At 37.3% G+C, this 12848-nt stretch overlaps 1 protein-coding gene across 3 annotated transcripts in view; it reads right to left on the bottom strand.

The window, feature by feature from the left end:
- The window catches only part of HDX (highly divergent homeobox), a 194756-nt gene that overhangs the window by 59903 nt on the left and 122005 nt on the right, over window positions 1-12848 (bottom strand). For all 3 annotated transcript variants that reach the window (XM_023633281.2, XM_014729019.3, XM_070256730.1), the window contains one exon: window positions 10852-10905. In XM_023633281.2, the coding sequence (XP_023489049.1) occupies window positions 10852-10905 (54 nt within the window). The remainder of the gene's footprint in view (window positions 1-10851; window positions 10906-12848) is intronic.

A 12848-nucleotide genomic window follows, 5' to 3' on the forward strand; every position in this document is an offset into this window, starting at 1 on the left:
AACCCCTTTCTTTGCTCGTCAATAAGAAGCAACTCCTCACCCAATAAAATTTTATCATGAGATCACAGCAATTCAGTCACATCTTCAGGCTCCACTTCTAATTCTAGTTCTCTTGCTATTTCCACCACATCTACAAATACTTCCTCCACTGAAGTCTTGAACTCCTCAAAGTCATCCATGAGGGTCGGAATCAACTTCTCCCAAACTCCTGTTAATGTTGATATTTTGTTTTCTTCCTATAAATCAAGAATGTTCTTAATGGTATCTAGAAGGGTGAATCCTTTCCAGAGGTTTTCAATTTACTTTGCCCAGATTCATCAGAAAAATCACTATCTATGGCAGCTATAACCTTATTAAATGTATTTCTTAAATAATAAGAGTTGAAAGTCGAAATTACTCCCTGATCCATGGGCTGCAGAATGGATGTTGTGTTAGCAGGCATGAAAACGACATTAATCTCATTGCATGTCTCCATCAGAGCTCTTGGGTTGCCAGGTGTATTGTCAATGAGAAGTAATATTTCGAAAGGGAACCTTTTTTCTGAGCAGTAGGTCTCAACAGTGGGTTTAAAATATTCAGTAAACTATGCTGTAAACAGATGTGCTGTCATCCATGCTTTGTTTTTCTACTTATAGAGCACAGGCAGAGTAGAGTTAGCATATTTCTTAAGGACCCTAGGATTTTTCGAATGGTAAATGAGGATTGGCTTCAACTTAAAGTCACCAGCTGCATTAATCCCTATCCAAGAGAGTCAGTTTGTCCTTTGAAGCTTTCAAGCCAGGCATTGACTTCTCTCTAGTTATAAAATTCCTAGATGAGCTCTTCTTCCAATATAAGGCTGTTTTGTCTACATTAAAAATCTGTTGTGTAGCGTAGCCACCTTCATTGGAAATCTTAGTTAGATCTTCTGGATAACTTTCTGCAGCTTCTACATCAGCACTTGCTGCTTCCCCTTGCACTTTTATGTTATGGAGATGCTTTCTTTCCTTAAACCTCATGAGCCAACCTCTGCTAGCTTTAAACTTTTCTTCTGCAGCTTCCTCACCTCTCTCAGCCTTCACAGAATTGAAGAGAGTTAAGGCCTTGGTCTGCGTTAGGCTTTGGCCTAAGGGAATGTCGTGGCAGGTTTGATCGTATATTGAGACCACTAAGATTTTCTCTATATCAGCAATAAGGCTGTTTTGCTTTCTTGTCATTCATGTGTTCACTGGAGTAGCATGTTTAATTTCCTCCAAGAACTTTTCCTTTGCATTCACAACTTGGCTAACTGTATTGGCACAAGAGGTCTAGTTGTTGGAATATCTCAGCTTTTAACATGCCTTCCTCACTAAGCTTAATCATTTCTAGCTTTTGATTTAAAGTGAGAGATATGCAATTCTTCCTTTCACTTGAACACTTAGAGGACATTGTAGGGTTATTTCTTGGCCTAATTTTAATATTGTTGTGTCCCACAAAATAGGGAAGCCTAAGAGAGAGAGAGAGAGACAGGGGCATGGCTGGTTGGTGGAGTAGTCAGAACACACACAACATTTATCAATTAAGTTCAGCGTCTTATATGGGGGTGGTTCATGGCTCCCCAAAACAGTTACAATAGTAACATCAGAGATCACTGATCATAGATCATGACAAATATAATAATAAGAAAAAAGTTCGAAATATTGTGAGAATCCCAAAATGTGACACAGAGACAAGAAGTGAACAAATGTTGTTGAACAAATGACACTGATAGACTTGCTCGATGCAGGGTTGTCACAATCTTCAATTCTCAAAAAGTGCAGTATTTGCTAAGTGCAATAAAGCAGAGTACAACAAAACGAGATGTGCCTGTATCTTTTTACTCCTAGTTTGCTGAGGGTTTTTGTCATAAAAGAGTCTTGAATTTTATAAAATGCTTTTTTTTGCATCTATTGAGATGATCATGTGACTTTTATCCCTCATTATTTTAATGTGCTGTATTACATTAATTGATTTTCACATGTTAAAACATCCTTGCATACCTGGGATAAATCTAACTTGGTCATGACGCATGAGCCTCTTAATACGCTGTTGAATTCAGTTTGCTAGTATTTGTTTGAGGATTTTTGCTTCTATTTTCAGCAAGGATATTGGCCTGTGGTTTTCTTTTCTTATAGTGTCTTTATTTGCTTTTGGTATCAAGGTATTTCTGGCCTCTAAAATTGAGTTTAGGAGTGTTCTTGCTTTTGTTTTCTGCTCCCAGAGGTCTAGTGTATGCTGCGTCCCATCAGCACTATGAGACAGGTGAGATAGAAACCAGTTCCTGAAACAGTGCCTAGAAAAGTTGAGATATTGGATGTTTAATATATCTCCTTCCCTCCTCAGGGAGAAGCTGGAAACTGGGAGTATTCTCCAAATCATACAGTATTGTGCCAGGGGTGGGGATTATGATGAGCAGATGTCCCCAGTTTTCTTATCAGTTTCAATGTGGCTAGTTTCACACTTGTTCTGGGTGCAGGAGCCTCTCAACTTGTTTCTTGATTTCTCACAAAGGAAATTAATCTGTGTATTGCTGTTGAATCGGTGTGTCTAGGAGTGGAAGGAGAGTCCAGGGCTTCTTATTCCACCATCTTGCTGACATCACTCCCATTATTTTTTAACAAGACTAAAACTAGATTTTCAAAAGTTTAGTTTAATGATTAGTTTATATGACTATCTTATTGCTCTTTTTATTGAAGAGAACACATTGTATTTTGGCGGTTTTAAATTGTTTTACATATTTAAAACATTGTGGTGCTCTTAGGGTTTCACTGGGTTTCTTAGATATTCTGAAATTATGAAAATCTGTTATTAGCAGAACTGAAAATATATTGCAAATAATCCAAGTGAGTGGATCACTAAGAACCACTTTGAATTTTTTAATTTGTCCTTTCTCCTGAAAGCTACAAGATGAGAAAATATCTTAAGAAAATCTCAGGGTATGGATATAAGTAACAGAAAATAACAGAGAATTTAATTGAAACTGTAAATAAATCAAGTAGTTTTCATAGACCTATAGTCCTTTTTGAAAAAAAAATCATTTAAAAAGTTTGGAAAGATTAATTTTCCTAATACGGCTCAATTACTGCTAGACAATGGACTCTGATCAATATATTCCAACCAGTAGAACCAGCACAGTGTTTAACAACCTTGCCTCATCATAAAAAACACCTGGCCATTTGTTAAGAATACTAGTTCCAGGTCTTCTCCTAGAGATTCTGATTCAGTAGAGCTTGGATAGGAGCCAGACATTTATTTTTAACAGGCCACTCCCATGCCCAAAACACACACTCCAATGATTCTTATGATCAGGCAAGGTTGGGAAACAGGGTAATGAGTAGAGGGATCTTCAAGTTACTGACTGCTTTTTCCAGGCTTCCCTGCATTCTAGGGCCTGAAGAGAATAGAGTTGCCATTTTAGTAAACATTTCAATAACTTGCTTACAAAGTTATATTTACATATATTTTAAAAATTGACTAAAACAGACAGCCACTTTCACCATTCCACTTTCTTTTTAGTCCAACCCTGTTCTCAGGCATGTCAAGACACCAAAGAAATAAAAATAAAAAGATGTCTCTACTCAAAGAAAAAGTTGAGGGGAGTGATGTCAGAATACCGGCAGAGTTAGTTGTTCTCTTTGTCTCTGCCTCTAAGTTACAGTCAAATGGACATCCATTCACCAAGAGAGGATTTCCTGCACAGCACAACAGGATGCCTGAGAGATCCATGCAGCCATACATCTGAAGATGGGTGGACTGGACACTTGGGAAGAAGCGGAACTAGGGGAGTGGCCCCTTACTTCTCTTGGGTGACAGCGATCCAGGATACGGATCCTCATCCAGTACGTCTTTCATTTTTCATACAAGTTGTGTAATTTTCAGTGTACAATAATAAAAATAAAATAATAATAACATAATAAAAATAATAATGGCCACAAAGTACAAGAGTAGTGATGCTGGCAATTCGGATAAAAGAAGCTGTAAAGTGCTTCAAGTGAAAAGGTAAAAGTTCTCAACTTAATAAGGAAAGAAATAAATTGTATGCTGAGGTTGCTAAGATCAATGGTAACTTTTTCTACAGTATATTGTTATAATTGTTCTATTTTATTATTCGTTATTTTTGTTAATCTCTTACTGTGCTTAATTTATAAAGTAAACCTTATCATAGGTATACATGTACTATAGGAAAAAACACAGTATATATAGGGTTCAGTACTTTCCATGGATTCAGGCATCCCCTGGGGGTCTTGGAACATAACCCCCACGGATAAGGAGGGACTACTCTATAGGTATTTTATCCTTATGTTAATAACTTGTCCAGGATCACAAAGCCAGTACGTGACAGAACCAGAATTCCAACTCAGAAATACATCAGATGGGAATTTTTTCTTCTTTACCAAACAGATTAATGAATTCAACTGTGTTACAATATTTGGAGACCTGAGACTACAGAGTTTATGTACAGTTTAAGGAAGCCACTGGGCGTCTTGTCACATTTCTCCCAGGGATAAGGAGTTATTGTGGTTATCCATTTCTCGTCTTATGAGTTTCTTTTTGTTTTTTGTTTTTTTTTGGAGGAAGATTAGCCCTCAGCTAACTACTGCCAGTCCTCCTCTTTTTGCTGAGGAAGCCTGGCTCTGAGCTAACATCCGTGCCCATCTTCCTCTAGTTTATACGTGGGACGCCTACCACAGCATGGCTGCCAAGCAGTGCCATGTCCGCACCCAGGATCCGAACCAGCGAACCCCGGGCCGCCGAGAAGCGGAACGTGCGAACTTAACCGCTGCGCCACCGGGCCGGCCCCTGAGTTTCTTTAGTTTTCGTGTCTCTGAAAATTTTTTCAATTTGTCTAAAATGTTTAATTTATTCTAATAGAGTTTTCATAATGGTATCTAATATCTTTTTAAAATCTGTAGAAACTATAGTGATGACACCTCTCTCACTTCTGATATTGGTTTATTGAGGACATGTTGGAATATAACATTGCATAAATTTAAGGTATATATTATTATATTTCACTTTCTGTAAAGACTGCATCATGCTCACCACCAACAGTCTGTTTTTTAATCCATCACCTTATTTGTGTGCCCCTTTGTCCCTTTCACCCTCTCCCAACTCCTCCTCCTCTGGTAACAATTAATCTGTTCTCTTTATCTATGTGTTTATCTTCCAAATATGAGTGAAATCATAGGATATTTGTCTTTCTCTGTCTGACTTGGTTCACTTAGCATAATACCTCAAGGTCCATACATGTTGTCACAAATGGCATGATTTTGTCTTTCTTTAGGGCTAAGCAGTATTCCAGTGTGTGTGTGTGTGTGTGTGTGTATACCACATCTTCTTTATCCATTCATCTATTTATGGGCACTTGGGATGCTTCCATGTCTTGGCTATTGTGAATAATGCTGCAATGAACATAGAGATGCATAAATCTCTTTTCATGTTCTCTGTATGAGTACCCAGTAGTGGGATAGCTGGGTCATGTGGTATTCTTATTTTTAATTTTTTGAGGAATCTCCATACTGTTTTCCATAGTGGCTGCACCAGTTTGCATTCCCACTAGGAGCGTATGAGGGTTCCCTTTTCTCCGCATCCTCTCTATCACTTGTTAATTCTTGTCTTGTTAATTATAGCCATTCTGACAGGTGTGAGGTGATATCTCATTGTAGTTTTGATTTGCATTTCCCTAATAATTGGTGATGCTGAACATCATTTCACGTGCCTATTGGCTATCCGTGTATCTTCTTTGGAAATATTTCTGTTTGTATCCTCTGCTCATTTTTTGGTCGGGTAGTTCATTTTTCTGTTGAGTTGTATGAGTTCTTTATATATCTTGGAAATTAACCCCTTGTTGGGTATGTGATTTGCAAACATTTTCTCCCAGTTGGTGTGTTGTCTTTTGGTTTTGTTGATGGTTTACTTTGCTTTGCAGAAGCTTTTTAATCTGATGTAGTCCCATGTGGTTACATTTTATTTTGTTTCCCTTGCCTGAGTAGATATGGTATTTGAAAAGATGCTGCTAAAACTGGTGTCAAAGAGTGTACTGCTTATATTTTCTTCTAAGAGTTTTATGGTTTCAGGTCTTACATTCAAGTCTTTAAGCCATTTTGAATTAATTTTTGTGTATGGTGTGAGATAATGGTCTACTTTCATTATTTTGCATGTGGCTGTCCAGTTTTCCCAGCACCACTTATTGAAGACTTTCCTTTCTCCAGTGAATGTTCTTGGCTCCTTTCCCAAAGATTAGCTGTCCATAGATGTGTGGTTTTATTTCTAGGCTCTCAACTCTCTTCCACTGATCTCGTGTCCGTTTTTGTGCCAGTACCATGCTGTTTTGATTACTATAGCTTTGTAGTATAATTTGAATTCAGGGAGCGTGATACCTCCAACTTTGTTCATTTTTCTAAGGATTCTTTTGGTTATTTGGGGCCTTCTGTTGTTCCCTGTAAATTATAGGATTCTTTGTTCTGTTTCTGTGAAGAATGTCATTGGGATTCCGATTGGGATTGCATTGAATCTGTAGATTGTTTTAGGTAATATGGACATGTTAACTATGTTTATTCTTCCAATCCATGAGTAGAGAATGTCTTTCCACTTCTTTATGTCTTCTTTGATTTGTTTCAATAACGTCTTATAGTTTTCAGTGGACAGGTCTTTCACCTCCTTGGTTAAATATATTCTGAGATATTTTATTCTTTTTGTTGCAGTTGTAAATAGGATTGTACTCTTGATTTCACTTTCTGCTAGTTCGATATCACTGTATAGAAATGCAACTGATTTTTGTATTCTATTTTGTACACTGCAACTTTACAGTATTTGTTGATTATTTCTAGTAGTTTTTTGGTGGATTCTGTAGGGTCTTCTATATATAGAATCATGTCATCCACAAATAGTGAGAGTTTCACTTCTTCCTTTCCCATGTGGATCACTTATTTCTCTTTCTTGCCTAATTGCTCTGGCTAAAACTTCCACTACCATGTTGAATAAGAGTGGTGAGAGTGGGCATCCTTGTCTTGTTCCTGTTCTCAGAGGAATAGCTTTCAGCTTCTCTCTGTTGAGCATGATGCAGGATGTCTCCACAGCATGGCTGATGAGTGGAGCAGGTCCATGCCTGGGATCCAAACCCACGAAGATCCAGGCCACCGAAGCAGAGCATGCTGACCTTTTAACCTCTCAGGCATGGGGCCAGCCCCTGGAGGAATGTCCCCTTTATCATTACACAATGTTGATCTTTGTTTCTTGTTATATTTTTTTGTCTTGAAGTCTGTTTTGTCTAAGTATGACTACGCTCACTTTCTTTTGGTTGGCATTTACTTGGAGTATCATCTTCCATCATCCCTTCACTCTGAGCCTACGCTTGTCTTTAGAACTGAGATGTGTCTCCTGGCAGCACGTTGTTAGGTCTTTTTCTTAATCCATTGTACCATTCTGTGTCTTTTCATTGGTGAATTCAATCCATTTACATTTAGAGTGAATATTGCTATATGACAGCCTAACACTGCCATTTCATCTTTTGTTTTCTGGTTGTTCTGTATTTCCATTGTTTCCTTTACCTTGTATTTCTGCCTACAATTTCAGTTTGGTGGTTTTCTGTGATGGTTTTCTCCTTATTTATGATTTGTGATTCTTCTCTGAGTTTTTGTTTTGTGGTTACTTTGAGATTTGTATAAAAGATCTTATAGATGATAGTCCTTTTTCTGCTGATAACATCTTATCTCCATTAGCCTATGCCAGTTTCATCCCATTACTCTTTCCCTTCTATGCTTTTGTTGTCACAAATTATTCTTTTTTGTGTTGTGAGTTTATGACCAAATTGAAGTGGTTATACTTATTTTCGATGCTTTTTTTCCCTTTAGCCTTTATGTTATAATTGTTTAATAATCTATTCTGACATAAAGTTGAAGTTTTCTGATTCTGTCTATTTATCACCTTGCTCAAAGCTTTGTTAACCTTTGCCTTTTTGTTTCAGGTAGGAGGGCTCCCTTCATCATTTCTTGTAAGGCAGGTCTAGTGGTGATGAACTCCCTCAGCTTTTGTTGGTCTGGGAAAACTTTTATTTCTCTGTCATATCTGAAGGATAATTGCTGGATAGAGTATTCTTGGCTGACAGCTTTTGTATTTCAGTATTTTGAGTGTATCATCCCACTCTCTCCTAGCCTGTAGAGTTCCTTCTGAGAAATCTGCTGAAAGCCTGATGAGGGTTTCTTTGTAGGTTTTCTTCTTCTCTCTGGCTTCCCTTAATGTTTTTTCTTTGTCACTGACTTTTGATAGTTTTAATATACGCCTTGGAGAAGGATTTTTTGCATTGAGGTAATTAGGAGTTCTGTTGGCTTCATGCACTTGCATGTCCAGTTCTTTCCTCAGGTTTAGGAAGTTCTTGGCTATTATTTCTTTGAATAAGCTCTCTGCTCCATTCTCCCTCTGAGATATCTATAATCCTTATGTTACTTTTCTTGAGTCAGATATTTATCGAAGAAGTTCTTCATTTTTTAAAAAATCTTAGCTTTCTCTCCTCTTCCACCTGAAGCATCTCTAGGTTTCTGTCTTTGAGCTCACTGATTCTCTCTTCCATAAGGTCTGCTCTATGTTTTGTGTTGTTTACATTATTTTTTATCTCATTAATTGTGTTCTTCATCTCCAGAGTTTCTGTTTGGTGCTTTTATAGAGCTTCAATCTCTTTGGTGAAGTATTCCTTCTTTTCATTAATTTTATTTCTGAGTTCATTCAACTGTCTATCATCTGAGTTGTCTTGTAACTCACTGAGTTTCTTTATGCCAGCTATTTTGAATTCTCTGTCAGTTAGATTGTAATCTTCTGTGAATTCAGATTTGCTTTCTGAAGAGTTGTCATTTTCCTTCTGTTCTGTCATGTTATTGTAGTTCTTCACGGTACTTGATGAGTTGATCCATTGCTGGCACACTGCAGTATTAAGCACCTTTCTTATTTAGGTAAGACTTTTGTTAGTTTTTTTCTGCTTCTGATTGTATTTGAGAGTCTGACCTTTCCACCCTCCACTGCCTCTGTTAGAGGTGTCACCTGTGCCCTCCTTGTGCTGCTTGTGCCTCTGAGGTTGCTGGTGCCTTTCTGCTTACAATGTCACTGCAGTCGCAGGTGTCAACACTGGAGTCACCAGGCTGTGAGGACTTCTGCTGATTCCAGAAGTCACAGAGTCTTGTGTTCCTCAGTGGCTCTCTGCAGGCTCTCCATGGGCTCAGATGCTGTTGTTTCATGCACCACATGCGCTGCTGCTCCTGGGTTGTCTGGAGGTGCTGGCAACAATCCTGCCAGGGGTGCTGGCAACACTCCTGCCAGGGGTGCTGGGTTCATGAGTGCTGCTGTCACTGCTGGGGGCCTCGGGATCCAGGAAATTGTATGCAGACCCTGCTGCTGGTAGATCCAGTGTTGGAGCTGCCACCACTGGGGACTGGATCATGTGTTTTGCTATAGTTCCCAAAGCTTTAGGTCACAGGTTCCACCTGCCAGGACTTGGCAGGGGCTAAGCTGGGTGTGTTGTTGCTGCTCGCTCATGCAGCCTCTGGTCACTGGCACTAGCCAGTGTATTTTGAAAAATTAAATATGCATTTTGAACACTGTCCTCACTCTTGGAAAGTCCTGGTCACTGCCAGGGGAGGGGGAAGGAGCTGGGTCACTGGCTCCACTCTGTGTCCTGAATCCTCAGGACATGTCTGTCACTTGCTATTGCTGGGAAGGGGAGCAGGGGCTAAGCTGCAAGTGCCAAGTCTGCCCTGAAGCCTCTATTTGCAGGTGCCTGCACCAGTGAGAGAATCTGCATTTTGTATCACCACTGCCAAAGATGGGGAGGGGGCTTTTCCTCTAGCTCCACTGCCTCCCAGATGTCTATTCCACCCTAATTCAGATGTGTAGATGCATGGATCTGTTAGGCATTCTGTCGTGTTGTGTAGGGAGTCCTTTGTTGATCAATGGATGTCCAATTGATTGTAACTTAGAGGGGAGAGACAAAAGGAACAACTCACTCACCATGATGCTGTTTTGATTAGATCTTGTTGGTTGACTGTGTTATTCAAATCTTCTTTGTCTTTATTTATTTTCTGTCTAGTAGTTTTTCTCAGTTTCTGAGAAAAGGGTGTTGAAGTCCTCATCTTATTTGTAGATTTGTCTATTTCTCCTTTCTGTTCTATAAGATTTTGCTTCAGGTATTTTGAAGCTCTGCTGCTTAGTGTATGCACTTTTAGTATTATTATGACTTCCTGGTGGATTACTTTCTTTGTCTATAGTAATTTTATTTTTTCTAAAGTTTATTTTATCTGATATTAACATAGTCAGTCACTCCTGGTTTTTATGATTAGTTTTCATGGTATGTTTTTTCCTATCTTTTAACTTTAATCTACCTATGCTACTGAATTTGAAGTGAGTTTCTTAACAGTTGTAGCAGAAATCCAGAAAAAAAACATGATTGTTAAACCATTAGTTACTCATCACTTCTAAGTACTGAAATGCAGTAATAATAATGGTAATGTAAATTATTTAATGTTGATTGAGATGTTTATATCAATCATGATTCAATTATATGATCAAATTAAATGGGCTAATTAAAAATAGAAAAATTAGGATATTTTATTAACTACCTTAGAATGCTTTTTAAAACTTCAAAAACCTGTTCAAAGATTATACAGCATGCTGATCACTGCATTTTATTCAAGGTTACATATGTAGTATATATAAATATGATTTCAAAATATGTCTTTTGAGATAATGCAGTCTTATTGAAGTTCAGTTTTGCCAATTTTACAAATATCGTGACAATTTTCTCAATGGCATTTCTACTAACAACACAGGGGAAAACCCATTTGCTTCTTTAAATGAAAGATTACTTACTGCTCTTTTTCTAGAACACCCTGTAATCCAAGGCACAGTAAGGTTTCCTGAAATCTGTGGAAACAAAAAATGGAATCTCAGTAAGGTATGCATTGACACTACTTGGAATGCTGATCAACACCAAAGAATTCACACAAGAGGTCAAGATAGGTCTGCATTCAGAGCGTATCCCCCATATAAATAATGCTGTTTCCTTACTGAACACAACAGATTTTAAAAGCCTTCCTTTGTGGAGAAATTTTAGAAGTGGTGAAAGTTCTCCTGGATATTCAAGAAAATTTCTAAGATATTGTTAGAGCCTGGAAGTATGGTTTGGAAATCTACGGACAATAAAATTATCATAATAAAAATGCAGTACTCTGTGGAATAAGTGAGTTACAATAATTTAATTATTAACTATAGTCATCACGCTGTATATTAATTCTCTAGATTTATTCATCTTACATAACTGCAAGTCCCTTTTTAAGTAGAAACTCCTAAGGTTAAAAGCCAGCAACACCTTATTACATCAACATTGCCACTCAAGGAGATAGGTGCTACTCCAGTCATATTCTGAGGAGTGTTTACAGAGACCAAGGTTGTCCTGTGAACTCTGGCTCAGGTTAGCCTTGACTTAGTCATACTTTTTCCTGAGACACACAAGGATTGGGGAGTACTCCAAGCTCTCCACTTTCCTTCTTCCCAAACACATATCTCCTGAGAGACTAACAATTCAAATTAGTCTTGTTAAGTGGTGGTGGTGGGAATGTGGTATTCAATCAAACATTTATTGTTTTTGATAAATCATATACAGTGATGGCCTATGAATTAGCATTATGCCTACTGATAAGGAGTGATGATCAAACAGTCAAGGTAAGCAGCAAGGTATTACCCTCAATTATTCAAATTCAGATAAGTTATTACTGTCCCTGACCATTAGATCTGCCTTTTTACTTTGAGTTTAAACTATACCAATATGCTAGGGATAGGCCCAAAATGATATAAACTCCAAATAATAGATTTAAGGAAAAAATTTAAAAATATTTTCACTCAAGCTAAAATCTCAATTACAGTAAAATGGAAAATAACTAGAATGCTTGAGGGTAATGAGAAGGTTTGAATGTTTGATTTATTTAAATGGTGAAGTGAGAATGATAAAATTTCTATGGAAAAATTCTTCAAAATGTATACTTTCTTATTCTTCCACCAATACTTTGTGTATGATATAATGTTTGCAGGGTAAATTGATTGCCGGCCTCAATGAAGGAGATAAATCTGCTAAAATAATCACATAATATATTCTTGAAAAAATAGAGATATCCAACTATTTTGGATTATCTATGCACATATTCCCATCTATTAGTGAGGATAATTTAAAATTGGCTATATAAGTTGCTAGAGAAAATATGTTAAACGAAATGAATTTCAAAAAATCCATAAACCAGTGACTACTGAAAAGTTCCATATGAAATAATAAAATGATACATATAATAAATATGGTAATTGAATTTCTTTAAACATGGACATTACACATTTTGAGAATATAGAATGCAGTCTCTGCTTAAGTCAATTGTATGTAAGCAAGAAAATGGAAAAGTCCTATAAGCACATTAATATATAAATATTACAAATTCCATGCAATTTGGGAAGAGTTTGTTTCACTTTTTTGTTTGATAATTCTGTGGCACCAGTGAGATGATATTCAAATGCTATATTCAACTACCCTCTACTGTTTACTTCATATCTATTTTTCAGTTGGTTATGTTTCTGGTAAAACTCAGAAGCAGGCATAGTAGCTAAATTTCTAGGTTTTTTTGAATGATAGTACTGTATAAATACGTTTCCCTCAAATTTGGGAAGTTTTGTTAGGTCCAATAGTGATGACAAGGTTTCTCTCTCACCAGAAACTATAAAATACAGGATTTCAAATGAGCAGAGTAATCTACTTCTTGTTTAAATGATATTTAAATTCCAAACACATTCTTTAACACCCTGGTTTGGAATATTGAAAAATGAAT

Source organism: Equus caballus, chromosome X (assembly GCF_041296265.1).
Source record: "Equus caballus isolate H_3958 breed thoroughbred chromosome X, TB-T2T, whole genome shotgun sequence".
In the NCBI taxonomy this organism is placed as follows: Eukaryota; Metazoa; Chordata; class Mammalia; order Perissodactyla; family Equidae; genus Equus; species Equus caballus.